The sequence below is a fragment of the Elgaria multicarinata genome, chromosome 21, assembly GCF_023053635.1.
Source record: "Elgaria multicarinata webbii isolate HBS135686 ecotype San Diego chromosome 21, rElgMul1.1.pri, whole genome shotgun sequence".
NCBI lineage: Eukaryota > Metazoa > Chordata > Lepidosauria > Squamata > Anguidae > Elgaria > Elgaria multicarinata.
In genome coordinates, this window is record NC_086191.1 from 5776924 (window position 1) to 5801451 (window position 24528).

Sequence of the window (24528 nt, forward strand, 5' to 3'; positions counted from 1 at the left end):
CAAATCATCAGCATGGTTTACATATGGCTTTAACGCTCCCCGAAAAAGCTTTTGGATGGAAACTTGGAACTTGTAGGGGCTTCTGCAAATGCTGAATTATTGCCTTTTCTTTTGTCATTGTTGTTAAATATATATTCAGACTTAATCTCAGTAAGGCCTAGAAACGTTTTTTTAAAAAAGACGAATGCTGGAATTCACTGGCTTATAAGAAGACCCTCAAAAGAATCACATCAGGTTGTTTGATGTTCCACATCCTGATGTAATTTGTCTTTGAGTAACGTCGGTGCATCGTCTGGGAATGTTGGTTGTTTTTATTTAAAGGGAATGGCTGTGTGAACTGGTAGCAAGTTCTGCCACTTAAGCGACTTCCCTTCTCTTTTCCTCCTCCCAGCGGGGTGCGGTTAGCTTGCTCCGCTTGCCTCTTCGTGACGTCGGAAGGTGACGCCATGGCCAAGCACCTTGTCTTCAACCCGTCGCACGAATTCAGCAACGTCATTCTACGAGGTAAAGGACGGAGGGCGAGAACGGAAACGGGATGACGCCCAGGTCTCCCCTGGCGTGCCCTCCTTTCTCCCCAGCGCTGGCACAACCCAACAACTCCTCACAGGAAAGAATCCCATGCCCAGCCTTCTATTCCACGGACAGCCGTCCCTCCCTCTCTCTTTCGCTTTCATCTTCCAAGAGAAGAAAACTCCCTCTTTATTTCCAGCATGGAAATTTCTCTTGCCCCTGCTCCACACCTTCATGTGCTCCCCGCAGCGATTCTGCCCCACTTATTTATTTATTATTGCATTTATATCCCACCTTTTTTTCCTGCAAGGAACCCAAGGCAGCATACATAATCCTCCTCCTCTCCACTTTATCCTCACAACAACAACCCTGTGAGGTGGGTTGAGAGTCTGTGACTGGCCCAAAGCCACCCAGTGGCTTTCCATGGCCGAGTGGGGACTAGAACCCGAATCTCCCAACTCCCAGTCCAACACTTTAGCCACTACACCGCACTGGCTCTCCACTTCACCCCCTCCTGCTGCCCCAGCCCTCTTTGCCCTGTCTTGAGCTGTCTCTCATGGCCATTCCCTTTGGGACTCCCATCGGTTCAAAGATATGGGCTCAGTTTCAGAACCTGCCTCACTCTCGTCACTTCCCCCTTGTAAGAAAGACAGTGAGGTGAGGGAGAGACAGTGCCATCCGCTGTGGGGTGGGTGGGTGGGTGGGGGTGTCAGCCCATGCCAGCACCAAGGGGGAGGGCAAACAGGTCCGTGCCACTTCCGGGGAGGGTCAAGATAAATTCATTTGCCAGGGAAACAAAGTGAGTTTAGTTCCAGCAATGTAGAACAGGCGGGTACCGGGAGAGGAGGAGGTAGCAGGGCTGGTGAGGCAGGGCTGCCATCTCTGAGCGTTCTGCCTGGCATTGGTGCTTTGCCGCAGGGTTGATATGGAAACAGGAAAGGGCAGGGAGCGGTCACTGCACTGGGGGCGGGGGGGACCCAGAGGGGGCCACTAGCCAAGAAAGCTTCTAGGTTGCCAGGACGCCTGGGAAAGAGCAGCATGCTGGCCTCCGTTACTACGGGATGTGCTTTTTGCACCCCTTGTGGGCAGTAACCCAGACTGGCTACTTTTCCCGTAGCAAGCATAACCTCCGGTTCTTTTTCTTTTTTATAACAGGTCCGACCTGGAGTTCCCACGCAAGGTAAAGTTTTGCCAATCTCTCATCTGGCAGATTCTGTTCTTCTGCCACCCCATCCCGGCGTGGGACTTCCGTTGCTTTGTTCCTCCTTTTCTCAAGGTGCCACCCGGTCTCTCTCTTTTCCTCCCCATCCAGGCCCGCTCAGCCTTTCGACCGAGGCCTGAAAGCGCCGGCCTCCAACTACCCCCCAAGCAAAGCTGCTACTGTGAACGCGTCATCTCCTCCGCCCGAGGGCGAGAAGGGCGAGGAGGCGCCTAGCGAGGAGGTGCCCGAGGCCGGCAAAAGGCCTCCCGCCGTGGCCCAGGAGGACGAGTGCTTGCACATCGAGGACCCGGAGGAGGAGCCGCCGGCAAAGGAAGTGCCTGAGCCCGTCAGCAAAAAGGAGCAGCTCTCCGTGAAGAAGCTGCGGGTGGTTCTCTTTGCTTTGTGCTGTAACACCGAACAGGCGGCGGAACACTTCAAGAACCCCCCGAGGCGGATCCGGCGCTGGCTGAGGAGGTTCCAGGCTTTCCAGGAGGAGAACGTGGCCTCTCTGTCCGAGGCCAAGTACCTGAGCTTAGAGGCCGAGGAGAAGCTGGCGGAGTGGGTCCTCACCCAGCGCGAGCAGCAGTTGCCGGTCAACGAGGAGACCCTCTTCCAGAAGGCCACAAAGATCGGGCGGTCCCTGGAGGGCGGCTTCAAGATCTCCTACGAGTGGGCGGTCCGCTTCATGCTCCGGCACAACCTCAGCACGCACAACCGCCGGGCGGTGGCCCACCCGCTCCCCAAAGACGTGGAGGGCCACGCCGGCTGCTTCATTGAGTTCGTGCAGCGGCAGATCCACACCCAGGATCTGCCGCTCTCCATGATCGCGGCCATCGACGAGATCTCCCTCTTCTTGGACGTGGAGGTGCTGTGCAGCGACGACCGGAAGGAGAACGCTTTGCAGACGGTGGGCACGGGGGAGCCCTGGTGCGACGTGGTCTTGGCCATCCTGGCCGACGGGAGCGTCCTGCCCACCCTCGTCTTCTACCGGGGCCGCGTGGAGCAGGCGGCCAACGTGCCCGAGACCATCGTCCTCGAGGCCAAGGAGAGCGGCTACAGCGACGACGAGATCATGGACGTCTGGGCCTCCAAGGTGTGGCACAAACACATAGAGAGCCAAAACAGCAAAGGCATGCTGGTCCTGGATTGCCACCGGACGCACCTCTCGGAAGAAGTCCTGTCCGTGCTGAGCTCCTCCAGCACGCTGCCGGCCGTCGTCCCGGCCGGCTGCAGCTCCAAAATCCAGCCCTTGGAGGTTTGCATCAAAAGGACCGTGAAAAACTTTGTGCACAAGAAATGGAAAGAGCAGGCCAAGGAGATGGCGGACTCCACGTGCGACTCGGACATCCTCCTCCAGCTGGTCTTGTGCTGGCTGGCCGAGGCGCTGGAGGTCATTGGCGACTGCCCGGAGCTGGTGCAGCAGTCTTTCCTGGTGGCCAGCGTGCTGCCCGGCCCCGACGGCACGGCCAACACGCCCACCCGCAACGCCGACATGCAGGAGGAGCTGATCGCCTTGCTGGAAGAGCAGCTGAAGCTCAGCCACGAGCCCCAAGACGAGGAGGCTGACTTGCCGGACGGGGCGCAGGGCGAGGAATCCGCCAACCCCGAGATCCTCCACCAGCTCTTCGAGGGAGAGAGCGAGACGGAATCCTTCTACGGCTTTGAGGACGCGGATCTGGATCTGATGGAAATCTGAGCACAGAGAAGAATTCATTCTCCTTTTTTTAAAAACACAAACAGAAATATCAACGTTGGACGAGACCATTTTCACTTCCCTGTGGATTTGTGGGTGAAGGAGATTAGTAGGTGAACACGCAGACTAATAACCATGGATGCTGTTCATTTATTTCTTCCCCCCCTCCCCCTTTTTCGTGCTTAATTTGTTTTTGTTTTGCTTAAATCACTGTTATTGGTAATTTCTGAAGATATATTGTGGGTGAATTTATTATTTGGGGTTTTTTTTTGTTTTGCATTTTCTTTACCTCAGTGTATTATAGTTTCTGGTTGTTGTTTTTGTTCTTGTTTTATACTGTGCAAAAGGTTTTTAATTCTACTACATCATCAATGTGACCTTTCTGGAAGACAAGGAAAACCATTATGTAGCTAATGAATGAATCTCTCGGAGTCTCTTTTTTAAAAAAAATTGTTTTAACACAAGATTATTTTTCTTTTAACACTTGGAGCCAGAAACCAAGATTTCTGGGGTAACCTTTGTTTTTAAGGTATGAATGATTACTTTAACATGTGATGCGTTCTATAGCCGCCCCCTGAAATTTGAGATTTCCTACTAAAAAGAAGACAGCAATTAAATGCAGGCATCCTCACTTAGGCAGGGGGAGTGTGTGGATTTCTCCTGTTCGACACCAGCAAATGGATCTTTGGACTATGCGGTACTGTGCTTTGAAAAGGAAGGTTGAGCAAAGATCCACTTGTAGAAAGCTACCTGGACTTCCTGACGGTTGATGGGCTTCTCTGTCTCCGCTGGAGAAACCTATCAGTTTACCTGCTGCTTTTGAATTGCTAACACATAGACTATGGAAGATCTAAGCTCTTTGCAGGAAACTTCCTTGGGCGGTTGGTTTCGAGCGAATTCTCTTATGGACCATTTAAAACTTTCTTTTCTAAAAAAAAACTATCGATAGCTGCTGAAATCTGCTTTCTCCTATGACATCAAGACACTACTACGTTCCCTGAAAGGAGTGCTCCAATCGAACCCCAGCGATGACATGCACAGACACACACAGAAAGAGGGCAATTTTTCCTGTTTTTATTTTTCACTGCCAGCGTAAAAAATGGAGACAAAAAAAAAAAGATGTTTTTTCTACTGTTTGCATGTTTGAGAGTTTTTTTAAAAAAATTGTAACGTATTACGGTCTAAATAACGGAAGCGTTTTGACATGACAAAAGTGGGAACCCACCCAACCTCAGCACCATTTCTGTTCTTTCCGTTGAGGTTTTCAAGAAAATCTCCCTTACCCACCCCTCACCCCACCCCACCCCACCCCCCAGTGACTCAAGGAAAGCAGGAAGTAGGGTGGGCTGACGTGTAAATGGTTCATCTTTAAAATGTACATATGTGGAACATTTAATAAAGCCAGGGAAATGGATTTATAAACACGCGTTTTTATTGTGGAGAACTGTAAGGGGGTTGCCCCGCTTGTCGGGGAGGACATAAGGATTTCTCCAGCAGGAAATTTTTGAGTTCTTGAAGGTGGAATGAAACGACCATCGGCTATCTGTAGGGCCAGAAGAGCTTTGTCCTTCCAATTTAGCCATCTGGAGAGGTGAAGGAGAGGACGTTAATCCCGCAACCTGAAGGATGCAGGTTAAGTACAAATGCTGATTTTTTAAACGTCTTTTAATGCACTTTAATTTAACCTTTTGCATACACATTAATGGTGCAGGTTAAATAGTGGATTCCCGCCACCCCAGGGTGAATGTGTTAAATGTGCCTTGCAGTGCTGCAATCTTTTCCTCTTTCCCCCCCCCCCCAAAAAAATCTGGGGCTTTCCTTCCATCGCTGTCCCATTTATGCCCGTAGTACTTCGATTGTATTTTATTTGATTCTTCCTCGAGGGCAGAAAGGTTTTCAAAACCCTTTCAAGCCCTCCGTTTGTAATTTCTCCAGTAAGGACAGTTCCGTTCTTCAGGTAAGAGTTTTCTTCAAGCTGCTGTCCTCTAGGTAGGTCAGGCTGCAACTCCCATTGTCCCCAGGCAACATGGCTGGGGTTGATGGGAGTTGTAGTCCGACACAACTGGAAGGCATCGGAACGGAGAAGGCTGTTCTGGGGGTGCCCTCAGGACCCAGCACCTTTAGTGGGGTAGCTGGAATTTCCTGTAGGTAGGTAAGTAGAAACCACGTGTTTTAATCTAGGTTGTTTCCTTGGCTCAGCCAGCTTAACTGGCAACATTTGAGTTTTTCAGTCTTATGCAAGATCAGACCAGGAATAGCCCAGAAAGGCCAGATGGCCCCAATCCTTGCATCCAAAGTGTCAAGACACTGCCCCTTCCCCTCCAAAGACCAGTTCATAAATTCCAGCCCACTATAACCAGCCAATAGCTCTTTGATGTGAGGCACGTGCTAAACAGGGTAAAAAAGGAATATCAAGCTAGGTAATGCTGGCTAGCTCTGCTTGTGTCTTGTCTGTGGTTCCCCACCTTCCAGCAGTTTGAGAATACCCTGGTAGAAGCAGGCATAGACGTAATAATTTAAAATGTTCTGCCTTGTCCTCTAAAGATTGTTTCTAAAAGGGCTTAAAATCCAACTGTGCCTGCCTCTTTTTGCTAGGCAGAGCTAAGCAAGCTGATTTGGGGTAAGTAAATAGAGAAATATCGACTCTTGAGTTTCAAAACTAGAGACGGAGGTGTAAAAATTTCTATGCAATCGTAAGACACGTTCAGAAATCAGTATTGCAGCCACAGTGTTTTTGACAAGATGTTTTTTTACTAACCGGTTGGCAAAAATTTGGCTGATTTTTGTTTTCCGCATCAGGTTGCTAGCTTCAGCTTCCCTCACTGGAGTCATGAGAGATTATCCCAAGCTATGGAAGGTTTCAACATGTATGTATGTTAACTAACTGTCAAACTAGCAGAATATAAAGGAGGCCATTTGCTGTCTAAAGTTCAGAGATTCAGAACAGAGTTGTGGAACCAGCTCTGTTGGAACTGTACCTTTCAGGCCCAAACTGGATGTGACAACATTCACTAAATTAGCAGTTGTGTTATTTATTTATTTTTTAAAAAGTAAATCGGCAGAGAGCTCAATCCAGATCATGGCCCAGTTTCCCCCCTACTGTGGTCCTGATGTGGATTGGGCTTCCGCATGTATTTACATTTTTAAACAATACATTCACACAATTGAAACGTCACATTTACCTTGGCCCTCAGTTCACAGGCAAGGGATTGCATGTTTGAATGGTTGCAATCCGTACAAAACAAAAATGCATGTAGAAAACTAGGCCGTCAAGGACAGGCTCTAGGCTTTACATTCCTCCTTTATGTGCTACTTTTCTAGGTGCAGGATTTGTTTATTTAGATGGGAAGGACCGTTCAAAAATGCAACCCACCTCCTCACATTCTGAAATGATAGTCCTTACACCACCACACTGCAAAATTATTCCAAATGGGTAGTCTGGCTCCAAAACTTTATAAACCAGCAATGCTTTAGAGATTCTATAGTAAGAGAAACCCCTGATATAAGGCAAAAGGAAACTTCCAGCTGAAATAATGATCCATTTAGAAAATTACCATAATTTTTCCAGTACAAGAACCATAATATGCAGACAAGAGTCTTAAACCTCATTTATTACGTTTCACAAAAAAGTTTCACAAAAAAGTATTGGAGGTCTTGGGCATTGAACAGTATTACAAGAACTTGGGAGTATATCTCAACAGCAACAAGTAGCAGGCCCATGGGTTTTTTTTTCCAGTTTCATTCAAAGCCACTACACGAGAAAAAGAAAATGAGAAAAATTAGGTTGGCTCCAGTCTAATCAATAAGCAGGGATGTCTGGGAATGTTAGTCATGGAAAACAAGTTGTATTTTAATTTTTTAAAAAGACAAGTGTTTTAGACCCTTATGAACACGAAATTATTCTATCTGTTGGCCTCAGTAATACTAGGATACAAACAGGTAATCCTAGACGCAGAACGTCGTCGGCAGAAGGGTTTTGCCACCTTGGTGGAAGGGCTGGACCGTGGCCTTCCCTGGTAGATGTCCGTGCTATTGGAAGCTACTGGGAACCGTTACCTCACGCCTGAAAAGGTGCGCCCTCTTTCCAAGGTTCCACGTAACCAACATTTCGCTAGAGGGAAGCGGTGGTGGGAATCTTCGCTCTTTACAGCTTGGCCAGGTACTGGGTTAATCTATGCTCCAGGCGGTACAGGGTCAAGAAAGGCCCTTTGCTCCCTCCCCTCCCAATTAAGCAGACCACCTCTTCGACTGCTAAGTAGGTTGGCCAACGCTTGGGGCTACGCTGTGCTAAACAGTAAAACAATTTCTTCCAGGCGTGGAGTGCCCACCTGATGAGATGCGCTATTTCCCAGTTGGTCTCCGAAGAGATGGGGCCTTCGACTTCCACGCCTTTCTCCGTGACCGTGGTGAGCTCGTACTGAGAGAGGGAAGAGTGAAAACATCAGACCCTCTTCCGGGTGTATTTTCCTCCGAGAGGCCTTCCCACAACCCGGGGGGGAGGAGTGTAACAGGTTGGCAGAAGGTCTGGAAGTGCACATTCTTTGTAGAGACCAGACTTGATGGCCCCTCTCCCTTTCCCTCTCCGCATCTTACCCTGTTAAACGAGCGGGCATCCCTGTAGTAGAGGATTTTCATGCAGCGTTCAATGAGGGCTTTAGCCTCTTGCCTAGACAGGGTGGGGTTCTTTTCCAGGGCATCCCTCATTAGCGGCTGCAACAGGGAGAGAAAGAGAATCCTCAGTGGCGTGGCCATGGGAGCTGGGATGGACCCAAAGACCCGCTGCCTCGTCACAGACAGAAGATCAGAACCCACAGCACTTCTTCCGCCAGTCTGCGCTACGTCGCCGCCTTGCCCAACTGCTCACCTGTGCCACGTACGAGCCGTACCCAGTGGCGAGGGAAGACGCTTCATACGCCACGCCAAGCATGTCAACGTAACCTAAGAAACTGAGAGAAGAGGACGGGGAGGGAGGGCTTTAGTCCCGAGGGAACAGAATCCACCCACCCAAATTGCTGAGTTTGGTGGGATGTTTCGTTCCATCTGATCTGAAGGGCTCACGGTTCGGTACGGGGGTCATGCTGGATTGGGGCTGCCTCCCGGTCGCCTGCTGACAGCAACAGAAGGTGATGGGAGGAGAATGTGAATTACCTGCGGAGAAGTCCAACATTTGTCTAAGCCCACCCATGCTGCCTCTAAATGACCAGTTGCTGGGGAACATGGGCAGGAGGGTCCTGTTGCCCTCATGTCCTGCTTGTGGGCTTCCCAGGGGCACCTGGTTTGGGGAGTGTGGGTACGTGGGATGCTGGATGAGCGAAGCCTTCAGTCGGATCCGGCAGGGGCTCTACTGATGCCTCATCTGGAGCTACCCCAGACTGATCATGGGCTGTGAAGGGGACGGCACCCAAGTTGGCTTTGAGGCTTACCCTTCCCCGTTGGCGTAGCCACCGATCACAACCGTGTTCCAGAGAGGGTTCATCTTGGACCGGCGGCTGTACATGGCCCGGGTGAGCCAGGAGTGGATGGCCTTTGGACTGTAACTGTGGCCATCTCCCAAGAGCTCCTCGTCGATCCTGGAGGGTTGCAAAGCCACGTTAGAACCGCCCGACTTGCACATCACATTCACATCAACCTTCCTCCAACCTGGTGGTTCTCTAGATGTGTTGGGACCACAACTCCCAGCATCCCCCAGCCGGAAAAACAAACAAGAGAGAGATCACGGGAGTTGCTGGCCCAATCTGGAGACTGCAAATTGAGGGGAGGCCGAAAGAGAGATTACAAGGGCCGGGAGGCTTCACCAGCTTGGGTTCAAGAACCTTGGCCGTTCAAAGCCTGACCAGCTGACGAGCACAGGACCCGAGGACACAGAGCTACGAAGGGCTACAGCTTTTAAGAGTTCCACCCGTAATATTTTTTTTAAAATAATGTAATTCCATAAGTAAACAGTGGCCTTCCCCAGCCTAGCACTCCAAGCCAGAGATTCTGGACTACAACTCCCATCATCCCAGCTGGGGCTGATAAAGAGTCATAGGTCAACGTCTCGAGGGCATCGGGCTGGGAGAAGACCGGGCGGGCGTTACAATGCAGCCTGGCGCCCAACTGGAAAGACTCCACTGGAGGACCCAAAGGAAATGGGGACAAGGGAGCCACTCTACCCCCACGTCTCTACGGCACCCGGCACTGGCAACCTTGTACATCAGAGCATGAAGCTGCCAGAGCCTAGCTGAGCCGTGAGCAACATGTGGGAGTCCCACAGCCCCAATTCTATAAAAGAGGAGGCCAGCTTCATAAGTTGGAGCCAGAGGGGAGCCTGCTGCCGGTGGGTAAATGAGGGTGAGGAGGTTACAAAGGCTGCTCCGCCTGAATGGTTATAGCGGGGTGAATTTTCTCTGAAAAGAGGATGCGCTAAATGGTGCTGATAGGTCCAAGAGCTGAAGCAAACGAGGGCGTGAAAGCTGACTCCACACTGGCGCACTGCCCAAGACACGGAGCAGAGTACACCCCGCCCAGTTCATACTGACTTTCTGTGAAACTGTTCCGCTGCCTTCTCCGCCGCCCCTCCCCTGCGATAAGGGTTTAGCTATAGTGGCCTACCTCCTAGGGCTGGTATAGTTATGACTGCGACCATATAGTTCAAATGCTTTGTATTCCCTAAAGGCTGAAGATTATTGTTTGTGGTCCAGACTCTAAGGCTTTGCCCAGCTCCTTGGCAGGAATGCGCCTCGCTGCATCTGGAAGAGGAACGCTTACAACCCTCACAAACAGCTCCGCAAGGAAGCTGCATGTTCTCACCAACAAAACTTACAGCTGTGGAGACGTCTCCAATCACGGATCTAAAACCAACAGCAAGAAAATAAACTGTTTGCAATTACGCAAACGTTGCGGGGTTTTCCCCCCGACCTCTTTTTACTTTCGGGTTGACACAAGAGCTGGGAGACTAGGCAGGGGAATCCTAGCTGCTCTCTCTCTTGCAACGGCCCTCTTAGCTACTGTTTTCAGGCTACGGTGGAGGCTACAATTTGGTGGGTAGCTTGCTGACATATCAGCACTAAAGGGTATGGAAGGTGAGAAGGGTTGTAGAAGCTGGGAACAGTAGTAAAACATCCTAATGCAGGATAATGTAACCTTTGCCCTCCAGACGTTTTCATAGAATCATAGAATAGAAAAATTGGAAGGGGCCTACAAGGCCATCGAGTCCAACCCTTTGCTCAATGCAGGAATCCACCCTAAAGCACCCCTGGCAGATGGTTGTCCAGCTGCCTCTTGAAGGCCTCTAGTGTGGGAGAGCCCACAACCTCCCCAGGTAACTGATTCCATTGTCGAACTGCTCTAACAGTCAGGAGGTTTTTCCTGATGTCCAGCCGGAATCTGGCTTCCTTTAACTTGAGCCCGTTATTCCGTGTCCTGCACTCTGAGAGGATCAAGAAGAGATCCTGGCCCTCTGTGTGACAATCTTTTAAGTATTTGAAGAGTGCTATCATGTCTCCCCTCCATCTTCTCTTCTCCGGGCTAAACATGCCCAGTTCTTTCCGTCTCTCTTCATAGGGCTTTGTTTCCAGACCCCTGATCATCCTGATTGCCCTCCTCTGAACACGCTCCAGCTTGTCTGCGTCCTTCTTAATCCCTGACAGTTGGCCATGCTGGTTGGGACTTAAGGGAGTTTCAGTCATGAATCTCTGTAGGTACCAGGCTGCATTCTCCTGCGTTAGGAAATCCTAAGGAACCCTGTCCTAAGGAAATGGGTTGGTAGCCTTTGTAGGCATCAGGCATGGGTTGTAGATGATTTCCCTCCCCATGGTTTGGGGAACTTCAGACTTACTAGACAAGCAAGGAGGTGAAGGTGCTAGATTTCAACAAAAGTTTACAGTAAAATGGAATGAAGTGTACAATCAAGAGTATAGAACACTTACAATATACAGTACATACACATTAAAAATACAGCTTGATTGCCTTGGCCAGACGCATTTCGACTCAGAAGTCTTCTTCAATGGCCAGTCACTACAAAATATATATATAAGTGACTGGCCATTGAAGAAGACTTTTGAGTCGAAATGCGTCTGGCCAAGCATTCTATTTTACTATAAAATTTTGTTGAAACCTTAACCTCCTTGCTTGTCTAGTATACGGTTTGTGGTTCAGGCCAACGCCTGTTTTTTGTGCATGTGGACTTCAGACTTACACCATCTGTTCGACAATTCGCTTGAGGTACTGGAAATCGGCGTAGTCGCCGGACGCTCCCAGCACGGTGCTGTCGTTCACCTTCATGAGCCTGGAGATGTTGCGGAAGCGGGCCAGCGACCCGTAGGAGCCCAGCATGTCGGCCGCGATGATCACACCGCCGTCAAATTTCAGCCCCAGGACGGAGGTGCCAGTCACCATGGGGCTCCTGTTGGAAGGGGAGAGAAAAGAGGAAGGGTTAGCTTGTGGTTCTCCCTACTGAGCAGGGTCCCCATCGGAACCAGGAGATGACATTACTCCAGCGTCCTTGGCCACTGGCCATGCTGGCTACAGTACATTTGGAGATAGGAACATTAGAAGAGTCCTGCTGGATCAGGCCAAGCGTCCATTGTGACCAGTATTCTGTTCACACTGGAACCCACAAGCCGGGCATGGTGCAACAGCACCCTCTCACCTGTATTCCCCAGCAACTGGTGCACACAGGCTTACTGCCTCCGATACTGGAGGTAGCACACAACCATCAGGGCTAGTAGCCATGGATAGCCTCCTCCTCCAGGAATTTATCCAACCCCCTTTTCAAGCCATCCAAATGGGTGGCCATCACTACATCTTGCAGTGGTGAATTCCGTAGTTTAACTCTGCGCCGTGTGAAGAAGTGCTTCCTTTCCTCCGTCCTGAATCTCCCACCCATCAGCTTCATGGGATGAGCCCCTTTGGGTTCTAGTATTATGGGCGAGGGAGGAAAGAAGTCTCCCTGTCCAGGTTCTCCACCCTAGGCATCATTCTGCACCCATCTATCCTGTCTCCCCTGAGCCTCCTTTTCTCCCAGCTGAACAACCCCGCCATTGCAACCTTCCCTCGCAGGGGAGACGCTCCAGCCCCTGGATCATCTGAGTGGCTCCTTTCTGAGCTGTACCCCAGCACACACCCGGGGTCAGCCTGAACCATCTGGCAGTTTTCTAACTCCAAGACCCAGGATCGGCCTCAGGCGCTTTCGCTTTCTCCCCTCTGAAAGCCGCCTCCGCCTTCGAGGGGCCCCTGCGCGGCTTCTTGATGTGCTCAGAGGCAGCCTCGCCCCCAAACCTGGAGTCCTCCAAGTGTGTTCGACTACAACTCCCATCGCTACCATCCATGCTGGCTGAGGTCTATGGGAGTTGTAGTCCAGCAAGGAGACACAAATAGGCTCTGCTTAGTTTAACCACTTCCCCCCCATCCAAAAACCCATATCTAACCATTGCCCACCGTGACGTCATGGCCCACCGTGACGTCATTAAAGGCCTATTTCGGGGGAGGGGGGCTCAGCCAACCCACTTTCCCCACTTACAGAGTCCTGGCGACTCCCTCCAGCTGGGCCCCGGATCCGTTGGTCGGGCAAAGCGGCGAGTAAAGCGCCCCCGGAGCGGGACCCCCAGCCCAAAACGGCGACGGTGCTTCCATTTTCCCCGCACAAACAGCAGCAGCTTAGTCACTGAGCAGGAAGCGGCGGAGCAGGACTGAGCATGCGCGGGGCGCGAGGTTCCTTTTTGGCCTCAGCGGCGAGCCGTACGGGGAAGCGGAAAGGCGGGAGGAGCCGCCATATTGTGTGTGGCGAAGTTATGTGGTTTTTTTTTTTTAAGAAAGTGTTTTAAATAATATCGGGCGCAGCAGGTAAAGAGGCAGGAAAAATACCTCTTGTTTGTACCATTTGAACGTAATAATTGGAATGAGAGGGGGGGAGGGAGATTACGTCGACGCGTCGCCATTTTGAGTGCGGCTCTATGAAGCTAGTGCTATAGCGATGTGCGCCGTCGCGGGGATGGATACCAACACTTCCGGTCTATGACGGAAGCAGCGCGCTATCTTCTAAGCCGACGGCGACCGAGGCGGACGCCTAGAGCGGCCACGGAAGCCGACGCTGGCGTGCTCTCGCGAGAAGGGGGCGTGGCTAAGACGTCGTGGAGGGAGGTTCAAGCACCCGACGACGCTCGGGTCAGTCCGCGGTGGAGCCGCAGGCGGGGAGGGAGTGAGGGTTCAGCGCCGCTGGGAAGGGGGTGGGAATAGTTTTGGGGTTGCGAAGGCAATGGATTTAGGGGAATAAACTCACGAGGAATTTATGTAGTCGGGGTGTGTGTGGCTGTTCTGTTTATCTATTCAAAGTTTGCCATCTAATGTTTTTGGAAAGATTTAGGATTAAGTATTACACATGCAAAGAAGAGGATTGCAATTAAATGTACTATATATATGCAAATAGGAAATCAGAAAGCTGAAATGAAAATAAAGGAGGCGGGATGTAGGAAGAGGACTAATTAATTTTGGAGAATAAACTAATTTAAGGTCTTACATAGAGGGCACTGGGCTAATTTGGGGTGGGGAGGGATTTTTGGAAGTATAAGACCCAAATACAAAATAGAAGAATCGATTTGGGGTGGGAAGATAATATTTATTTATTTATTTTGTTACATTTATATACTTCTCCATAGTCGAAGCTCTTGGGGCGGTTTACAGAAGCGAAAAACAGTGAACATTCAAAACAAGTGTACAAAATTTAAAACCATCAAGAACATAAAAACAACATCTTGAATGTGCTCACTTAAGAGGGGCTTTATAGAAAGGTTTTTTTTAGTGTAGTGGCAAGTATTTTACAGTATTTATCTTGTAACAAGTGTTTCTGTGCCATCCAGTAAGAAATTTCCTGCATGACATAGTTTTTAAAAAATAATGATTTAAAAACAAATTAGAGCCATAAAACCAAAATAACAAACAAGATAAAGAATTGATTTTGGGTAGGATCTTGTAAGGGAGGTAAGGAATTTGTGGGGGGGGGGGGGTTAAACTTAAAAATAATTTACACCTCTCCAGCCTCCCACAATACCTGCTATTAGATTGGGTGGGGGGCGGTATTTTTATCTCTTAAGAATGTTAACTACTCTGTGAACAAAATGCTGAATAGGGCTTTGGCCTGATCCGTGTAACTCTTTCTTGCATGTATATGCTATTAATAACAAAATTTGGGGTGGATTTCAAAAAGAAAAGCATTTTAAAACAAATTGGATCTATAAAACAAAAATACTGTTTAGAACTTTGGAAGCAATAAATAAATAAATGCTCTCCCAGGAGTACAATATCTATTAATAAGATCTTTTAAAGTTCAGGGAATATAATTAGAAGGTCCTAACCCTTAATATACATAAAATGTTAAGGCTGCAGTGTGATAGCTACTTAAGCTGAGAGTAAGACACACTGAACCCAATGGAACTTATTTCTGAATACTTTTGAACCCAATGGGACTTAAAACAGGATTGTGTTGTAAAGCAGTTTTAAAACACAAAGAGAAGAGAAGAGAGCTTCGGCTATGGGGCCGTATATAAATGAAATAAATAAATAAAAACAAACAAAAATCAATTATTAATGGCGTTAATTGATTTGGGGCACGGTGGGTAATGAATTTGGAAGAAATTGCTCCTATGTCTTTCGCCTGATCTGGCTATGATATTAATTTGGGACTATATTTAGAGATGACTGATCATTTAAAAATATTTTTATGTATGCACTCATATTTGTCTACTTAGAAGTGAGTCCCATTGTGTTTAAGCGGGTATAAAATTGCAGGTTTTAAAATGAGAATTTTATTTTTAGAAGTATAGTCAATGGTGAAGGTAATTAATTGTAGGGGGATTTAAATTAGTTGGACAATTGAGTTATCTGGGTAGATAATTAATAGAAAGTGATTTTATTAAAAGGGGCTGGATGGGAAAATGGGATTTAATGCAGAAAATTGGGATCAAAGGAGTGGTTGCCAAAAGTGGATATATGATAAGGGTGTATAAAATCATATCTGAATTGGGGGAAGTAGATAGAAAGTTTTCCCCCCTCTCATAAATCTAGAACATGACTTGTCCATGGAACAAGTGGCGGACTTCTTGACACACATAGAATTTCCTGTGACAAGATGTGATGACTGCAAGCTTAGATGGGTTTGAAGTGGAATAAAACACATTCATGGGGGATAGGTGTATTGTGACGGTTCTGGGACCACCACACAGAAGGCCCTGCTCCTGATAATTGCAAGTATAATGACTTCAGTGTGCTCACTCTTGATCAGCTATGCGTAGCATCGCTTGGCACTGCTCAGAACACTTGTGATACTAACTGCCACCGTCAAATAAGCTGTCTGGGGACGCCAACAAAGGTTCTGGCTATTATACTTTCCATACGCGAATGATAATTAAATCATAAATGAGTGTTAAAGTAAGCTGCAATCCTAAATGTGCAAGTTAACTTATGAAAGCCAATAGGACTTAAATCGGAGAAAATATGTTTTTTTAGGGAGTGCTAATGGCAAGTATACTGTTGCTTCTCTTTGGAAATTAAAGTGGGACACAGCTTCGTCTTGCCACCCCACTCTTTGACCCTTCAGGGCCACCATATTTGTTCGTTTTCTGGTGGCATCACTTCAAGGGAAGTCGGTGTTCAAATCAATACTAAGGAAGAATAGTTCTCTTTTCGCCCACAAGACCCAAGGCGTAAAGTATTGATGGTTCTGGGTTTAGACACAGTTTGGAATGTGAGCAGAATGAACCTGTTCTAAAAATAGGTATTGGGAACATTCAGCATCTATCCAAAATAGGTGTTTATTGCATCGTTCTAAATCTGAGAAATAAACCGTTCTACTATAGCAGAATATTTAGACTATGTTTACTTAAGGTATCCGAACCTGCTGCCGTCTGGATGTGCTACACTCATGTCCTGCTTGTGGTTTTCCCGTGGCCACTTTGTGAACAAAATTTTGGACTAGATGGACCCTTGGTCTGGTCTAGCAGTGTTCGTCTTACATTCTTATGTGTTGGACTACAGCTCCAATCATCCCCAGGCAATTCTAGTTCTAGTCTGACATATCCAGAGGACACCAGGTTTGTGGAAGCCGATTTAGGGTATTAAGTCATATCTAAAATATTTAATACCTGATCTAGTTTTAAAGAGGGTTCCCAATTACATCCAAATGGCAACCACAGAATTTCCCACATCTATTAATTGGATCGGAGAAACTATAACGATAAGCAAGTATATTCGGTTTCCTTTTTTAGAGGTTCCTTTCTTAGTTGGATTTGATATTTAACATCCATAGAGCAATGCATTGGGACCAGAAAACATGAACCACAGAGGAGGGCCAGGATCTCTTCTCGATCCTCCCAGAGTGCAGGACGCGGGATAACGGGCTCAAGTGACAGGAAGCCAGATTCCGGCTGGACATCAGGAAAAATTTCCTGACTGTTAGAGCAGTACGACAATGGAACCAGTTAACTAGGGAGGTTGTGGGCTCTCCCACACTAGAGGCCTTCAAGAGGCAGCCAGACAGCCATCGGTCAGGGATGCTTTAGGGTGGATTCCTGCGTTGAGCAGGGGGTTGGACTCCATGGACTTATAGGCCCCTTCCAACTCTACTATTCTATGATTCTATGATAACTCCCTCCCCCACATCCCCACAACACTTAGGATAGGCCAAGTATACCTGCAGGTCAGGGGAAGGTGTCTAAGAGTGTTGTTATACATGTCTACTCAAAAGTAAGTCCCACTGACTTCAATAGCCCTTTTTGCCAGGCCTGTATTGGATTGCAGCCTTTAATCTAATGGGCAGGATCCAATGGTAGTCCTACTTAGATGATTCCCATTCATTTCAATGGGTTTACTCTGTGTAGGAGTACCATTGGACTGCGCCCAACGTTTTTGTAGCCTTCTGCTATTGACTGGAATGGCTTTGGATGGCTGGTTTGCTACTAAGTTCTTTGGTTGGGGCCTAAAGTCAGACACTTGGGCTTTTGGAATGCAGCTAGTGAAGAAGACAGGAATATTATTTTTCTGCCGGTTCCAACTCAACGCTGTTTGCTTGGGTTAGGGGTGTGAAATGGCCGCTGTTTTACAGACCAGCGCTGTCTGTCAGGCCGTTCGCCTGCTCCCACCCCCTTACCCTGCTTAACTGAAATATGTCTAAATAAGCGGTTACTGGAAAAGCACCTCGAATATCTCTTTGCTGTGAAATGGGTTCTAACCGTTGCCCCTTAAATCTTGCGCTGTTTGAAGAAGAACCAAACCAAATTGATTTTGCAATATGGGGTTTCTTCTGATTCTGTTGCGCCTTGGGTTTTACCCTGTTGAACTCCTTCCTGCTTCCAATTAAGGGATGGGCCATCTAGAAAAAGTTGGCAGTGCCACAGGGCTGGCCCCGTGACCAGCTCCCACCCCCCGTCCCTGGCTCCTAATATTTTGTGTGGCTGTCGTGTTATTTCCACCGTCTTACACAGGCAGAAAAGAAAGTGACAGTGCAGTGATATGATTAAGGCTAACGAGCAGCTGATTACCCAACGGAAAACATAATTTGGGTGACTAGGGTTCAGGCATGACGTGCCACCGTGAATCGCTTGGGGTGTGTGGAATGGAAGCCGTCTTTTTCCCCTGGCTTGTTTCCACCCTCTATTCTCCAAGAGCGAAGTTCGAAATTGGTGTGTGTGCTGGAGTGTGTGTGTGTTTCGATGCAGGACGATAGGAAGTCGTGGTTTTGACCTTAAAAAGCCTTAGGTGGTGTAGATGGAAAAGAGATCAACAGTTCTGCATTCAAGCAACCCACGTCTTTCTGCCTCTTCATTGCATTTCCTTGCAACAGCAACGGCCCTTGCATTTTACGTGTGTACGTGTGTACCGCTTGATTCCCCCATCACAACGAATAACTACGTCGTCACGCCATAGGCAGAGATCTGGGAAGAACCAGGCGTTCAGTAAACGGAACCGATTCTCAAAGTGTGTCTCTTGAGGGAATTTTGGACTTTGATCCAAGTCTTTGTTACGGATGGAGGACTGATTAGAATGGAGTTGTTATTTCCTTCTGTTCTGCTCTGCGAAGCCCTTCTCTGATAAAGAACCTGTTCTGCACCTTCGCTTTGGTTCTTGTACAAAGAAACAGAAGCCGTGTGGACCTTTTCCAGCCTTTTTTGTCATGCATCAACAAAGTATTTAAGTGTTTTTAGCAGATTGCTTTTCTTTATGGTTACTATTATCAGGCCATTGCTTTACATATATTTCTTAGTGATCACATTCGTGTGGAGTGGTGTCTAAAGTGTCGGAGATCCGGGTTCGAGTCCCCACATGGCCGTGGAAACCCACTGGGTGACTTTGGGCCAGTCACAGACTCTCAGCCCAACCTACCTCACAGGGTTGTTGTTGTGAGGATAACATGGAGAGGAGGAGGATTATGTTCGCCACCTTGGGTTCCTTGGAGGGGGAAAGGTGGGGCAGAAGTGCAATAAATAAATTATCCTAACTGGATTTTTTAGAGTGCAGGGCAAGTTACTGCAGAGTAAATTTAATACAAACTACAGCAGATGAAGTAGTACCTTCAGCCATGTGCAACGGGGAAAGGGGAGATTATATTTGATATGAGAATTAGGGTGTTACCAGCACTTCCCTATTTCCATCTGAGATGGAAAAGTGGCCGAGCAAATGGAGATCGGGATTAGACTCTGGGAGGATCGAGAAGAGATCCTGGCCCTCCTCTGTGTGACAACCTTTTAAGTATTTGCAACCTTTGCAAATACTTAAAAGGTTGTCACACAGAGGAGGGCCAGGATCTCTTCTCGATCCTCCCAGAGTGCAGGACACGGAATAACGGGCTCAAGTTAAAGGAAGCCAGATTCCGGCTGGACATCAGGAAAAACTTCCTGACTGTTAGAGCAGTACGACAGTGGAACCAGCGACCTAGGGAGGTTGTGGGCTGTCCCACACTAGAGGCATTCAAGAGGCAGCTGGACAAGCATCTGTCAGGGATGCTTTAGGGTGGATTCCTGCATTGAGCAGGGGGTTGGACTCGATGGCCTTGTAGGCCCCTTCCAACTCTGCTGTTCTATGATTCTATGATTCTAGAATTCAGTCCTCCTGCGGTACAGGAAGGGAACAGCTCCCTGACCGGAGAAGCAGGGCAAATGGCTTGCTGGGCTGAATTTGTTTTCTTTGGCATGCGTCAAATGAAGTCGATTCGAATGAATGGAGTACATCATTCTACCGCAGGGCGTCTTGCTTCCGAGGTGGTGGAGTGCGTGAAAGGCGCAAAGTACACCAGGGCGTCTTCCCTAATGAAAACACAGCTTTGCCTGTGTCCGGTTCGTGCCGTACCTGCTGTTCTCCTCGTCGGTCCAGTTGTTCTTTTCTGCCATTCTGCGGAGAAAGCAAGCCCTTTGGGGAGCGCGCGGCAGTGGCGGCAAATGGTCAGCGCAAAGGAAGTAGACAGGCCCGACAGCAGCCTCAGGTGAGAGGTTGCGTCTCATCCTCACATCGCCAGCTGGAAGGGAAATTGGGGAGGTGAGCTGTGCAGCCAGGTGTCAGGAGCCATAATGCTCAAGCCGGGCCCCACGGCGCTGTGCTTTGCTCATGCAGGAATCAGCCAGGTTTTATACAGCTGGTGGGGAGGCGATGCGACGGTTCAAATTTGAGAGATAATTTTCTTGGCTAACTTGGGGGTGGGGGGGTTGGACTCGATGGCCTTATAGGCCCCTTCCAACTCGACTATTCTATGATTCTGTGATTCCGTTGAACATTCCCGAGGTCAGTTTTGTATGGATAAAGGAAGACGATCCACTTTTAGGACTTAGCAGCAATAACGTCATCTTCAGGGTGACACAGGACTCTTGGAATTAGGTACTGGTTTAACGGCTCACACATGCTGCAGCCTAGATCAGAACTGAAGCCCTGTTGAATTCCCATGGTTGAAAGACTGGTGTGGGTATTAACTAGTTTTGTTAGCTGGCCAATTTTGAGGGGGATTGGAGGCAAGGTGGGCCAAAAATGTCCTGCTGCTACAAACCTTTTTTTATATATACCCTTTCTTGGCTGTTAGTTAAGGTGACCATATGAAAAGGAGGACAGGGCTCCTGTATCTTTAACAGTTGTATTCCAAAGGGAATTTCAGCAGGTTTCCTTTGTGTGCATGCAGCACCTGGTGAAATGCCCTCTTCATCACAACAGTTAAAGCTGCAGGAGCCTGCAGCTTTAACTGTTGTGATGAAGAGGGAATTTCACCAGGTGCTGCATGCATGTGAAGGACACCGGCTGAAATTCCCTTTTCTGTTCAACTGTTAAAGATACAGGAGCCCTGTCCTCCTTTTCATATGGTCAGCCTATGTTAGTGGGCAACTGTGGGGTTTCTTAGATGAGCCAGCATTAATTCCAGGGCCACCAGTTCCCGTGTTCAAGACCGATCACCAAGCTGAGAAACTGAAAACGTCTTAATGAATTGTGTTGGGCAAAGTGTATCTCAGGATAACCAGCACTGGAGGCAGAAACACATCCTCGCTCGCCCGTTGAAGCCTCTTCCGCTCAAGATCCATTTGTGAACCTTCATAGCCTCTTGTGCACACAGACAAAAAACCCATTTATTTATCTTTTTTATTTTTATTTTTTAAAAAAGCCCTTGAGATATGGCTGACCCCTTTCATATAGCATGTCGTTTCGATTTTGGACAGTGAACCCAGAAGTTAAGGAAACACTGCCCTGGGTCACATCGGAAGGCGCTGTGGAGAAATCGGATAAGATCTTTGATGAGAAAAGAAGCAGTTTAAAGAGACGTCTCCAGCTAAGACCGGCTGCCCAATCCTCCTTTCTAACTATGTTCAAATTTTAGATTCTTCTTGACACCTTTTGGCTTAACCAGCCCTTAATTTATTTTCTAAAAGCAAAGTATTTCTCATTCACAGTTGGACCCTGCCCTTCTTTTAAGCAGACCAGTGCAGGAAATGTGGTTACCTGGCTTTTTTCCTGGCTCTGGGTGCGAGGTCAGTTTAGGCAAAGAGACAGCAATTTAGCCAAGCTATAAGTGAGCTTAATAGCGGAATTTGAACCCAAATCTTTCTTCTCCAAGTCCAGTACTTTGCCCATGACACCACAGAATCAGCAATTGTTGGCCGTTCCCTCATTCAACACACATAAAATAAAAATACACAGATGCATTTTGGGGTCATTTTACTGCTTCAAGCCATTTTCCAATGTACCCTGAGGTGGTAAAGTAGGGTGACCAAATGAAAAGGAGGACCGGGCTCCTGTATCTTTAACAGTTGTATTATACTGTTAGTTTTACCCTACCCTGTGCCTGCTTACCCTACCCTGTGCCTGTTTGCATTCTCTTCCCCTCCTTATTGTTTTACTATGATTTTATTAGATTGTAAGCCTATGTGGCAGAGTCTTGCTATTTACTGTTTTACTCTGTACAGCACCATGTACATTGATGGTGCTATATAAATAAATAATAATAATAATAATAATAATAATAATAATAATAATAATATTGAAAAGGGAATTTCAGCAGGTGTCATTTGTATATATGGGGAACCTGGGGAAATCTCCTCTTCATCACTACAGTTAAAGCTGAAGGTGCCCTGCCCTCTTTTAAGCCTGGTCTCTCTAGTATAGCTCCTGCACCTTTAACTGCTGTGGTGAAGAGGGAATTTCACCAGATTCTCCATATATACAAATGACACCTGCTGAAATTCCCTTTTCAATACAACTGTTAAAGATACAGGAGCCCTGTCCTCTTTTTCATTTGGTCACCCTAGGTAAAGTGATCCACAATCTCAAACGTGTCTGTGATGCCATAAGTGTGTTTTAAATATCAAGAAACCATAAAACTTTATAGTTTTACCCTACCCAGTGCCTGTTTACCCTACCCTGTGCCTGTTTGCATTCTCTTCCCCTCCTTATTGTTTTATTATGATTTTATTAGAATGTAAGCCTATGCGGCAGGGTCTTGCTATTTACTGTTTTACTCTGTACAGCACCATGTACATTGATGGTGCTATATAAATAAATAAATAATAATAATAATAATAATAATAATAATAAAAAAACTATTTTGGGGCTGTTTAAACCTTCCCCCAATGAAATCCCATGGCAATGGTATTGGCGATGTTGGTCATACCATAATGAACAACGTAAGTGGGTCATCTTGTTAGTGATACCTATGAAACACTCCTTTATGTGTGGTTCAAGAGGCAGAAATTGGCAATGCCTCTTGAAGGCATATCTGTTTACTTAACCATATCCTGACTTGTAATCACACTGTTCTGTTCATATCATGCTTTTAATGTATTTATTCAATAATGTTTTTACATTGGTTTTGTGTTCTATTTTATGTATTTTTCTGTAAATTGCTTAGAGATGTTAGGATCTCAAGTAGTATACAAGCAGTTTAAAATAGAAATGCTTTTTATTTCATTAGGGTGACCATATGCAAAGGAGGACAGGGCTCTTGTAGCTTTAACGGTTGTATTGAAAAGGAAATTTCAGCAGGTGTCATTTGGGAACCTGGTGAAATTTGCTCTTCATCACACCAGTTAAAGCTGCAGGTGCCCTGCCCTCTTTTAAATCTGGTCACTCTGGTATAGCTCCTGCAGCTTTAACTGCTGTGATAAAGAGAAATTTCACCAGGTTCTCCATATATACAAATGACACCTGCTGAAATTCTTTTCTATGCAACTATTAAAAGATACAGGAGTCCTGTCCTCCTTTTCATAGGGTCACCTGAATTTCATGGCATAAATTTTCAAAAGAGCCTATTTAATAAGCTCGGATGACATATTAGAACTGATATGTGATAGTTGGCTTATAAGGTGGCACAGAAATACCAACCAGTCCCTCTACTCATGAGTTACTTTATGTTCAAAGAGTGCTCCTGTGTCTTCGCCTTCTGCTTGACAGGCAGAAATTGGTCCCATGAAGCCTTGTCAGTCACAGCATCTCTGTGCACCTGTTCTATACCTGCCTGTCAGGAGCCCTTCCCAAAAACAAGCGGCATCTTTCATGGGAGTAGAACCAAGCCGCTTTGCACAAGGAAAAGAGGCGGATTATAATTGTAATATAATAAATAAACAACAGGAAAACTGCCCACTCTAATGTGAACCACAGATCCTGGCTGCCTGAGTCACATTTCAGGGAAAGCCTGTATGAGGAGAAGTGGGTAATATGTACAAAGTTGTGGGTAAGCTTTTGAGTTCTCCAGGTCTCTTCATCAGGGAAGATGTTATAAAAAGCTGAGGGCAGCGAGGGAAGGAAGGACTGTTTGTGTGTGTATGAGACACACACACACACATTGAGGGAGTATGTATGTTTTCTATAGTAAATGAATAGCATGTAAATCTGGAATTTTAAAGTGGATAATTCCATAATAAATTTGCTGGACGGGGCTCCTGTCCTGTATCTTTAACAGTTGCATAGAAAAGGGAATTTCAGCAGGTGTCTTTTCTATGCATGCAGCACCTGGTGAAATTCCCTCTTCATCACAACAGTTAAAGCTGCAGGAGCCCTGCCCTCTTTTGTGTCTGGTCAAGAGGGCAGGGCTCCTGCAGCTTTAACTGTGGTGATGAAGAAGGAATTTCACCAGGTGCTGCATGCATAGAAAAGACACCTGAAATTTCCTTTTCTATGCAACTTTTCTTCGCCCGCCCAAGGGCCTCTGCTTCCCTTGCTCGGCTTCGTCCATTTTCTTCTGCTGCCCCTTACGCCTGGAACGCTCTTCCAGAACATTTGAGAACTACAAGTTCAATCGCAGCTTTTAAAGCTCAGCTAAAAACTTTTCTTTTTCCTAAAGCTTTTAAAACTTGATGTTGTGCAGACTTTATACTGTTAGTTTTACCCTACCCTGTGCCTGCTTACCCTACCCTGTGCCTGTTTGCATTCTCTTCCCCTCCTTATTGTTTTATTATGATTTTATTAGAATGTAAGCCTATGCAGCAGGGCCTTGCTATTTACTGTTTTACTCTGTACAGCACCATGTACATTGATGGTGCTATATAAATAAATAATAATAATAATAATAACTGTGAAAGATACAGGAGCCCGGTCCTCCTTTCCATCGGGTCACCCTTTGCTGCTAAAATTGAGAGGACAGCCATGGCACTCTGTACTGATCATGCTTTTTAGACTTTAGCCAAAATAA

General features: G+C 47.2%; 2 protein-coding genes across 4 annotated transcripts in view; one reads left to right on the plus strand and one right to left on the minus strand.

The window, feature by feature from the left end:
- The window catches only part of POGZ (pogo transposable element derived with ZNF domain), a 42215-nt gene extending 37510 nt beyond the window's left edge, over nucleotides 1-4705 (plus strand). Inside the window, exons 17-19 of the mRNA XM_063145801.1 lie at nucleotides 392-504; nucleotides 1666-1690; nucleotides 1823-4705. Coding sequence (XP_063001871.1) covers nucleotides 392-504; nucleotides 1666-1690; nucleotides 1823-3407 — 1723 coding nt within the window. The 3' untranslated portion in view covers nucleotides 3408-4705. The remainder of the gene's footprint in view (nucleotides 1-391; nucleotides 505-1665; nucleotides 1691-1822) is intronic.
- Nucleotides 1-13049, minus strand: part of PSMB4 (proteasome 20S subunit beta 4) — a 242579-nt gene extending 229530 nt beyond the window's left edge. For 2 of the 3 annotated variants that reach the window (XM_063145806.1, XM_063145807.1), the window contains exons 1-7: nucleotides 12904-13049; nucleotides 11581-11787; nucleotides 8828-8974; nucleotides 8269-8350; nucleotides 7998-8114; nucleotides 7733-7821; nucleotides 7138-7155 (exon numbers count right to left, since the gene is read on the minus strand). In XM_063145806.1, the coding sequence (XP_063001876.1) occupies nucleotides 7143-7155; nucleotides 7733-7821; nucleotides 7998-8114; nucleotides 8269-8350; nucleotides 8828-8974; nucleotides 11581-11787; nucleotides 12904-13016 (768 nt within the window). In that variant the 5' untranslated portion in view covers nucleotides 13017-13049 and the 3' untranslated portion in view covers nucleotides 7138-7142. Of the gene's footprint in view, nucleotides 1-6988; nucleotides 7156-7732; nucleotides 7822-7997; nucleotides 8115-8268; nucleotides 8351-8827; nucleotides 8975-11580; nucleotides 11788-12903 lie in introns of those variants that run through there. The other variant, XM_063145805.1, reaches the window with a different exon arrangement.
- Nucleotides 13050-24528: the final 11479 nt, after the last annotated feature.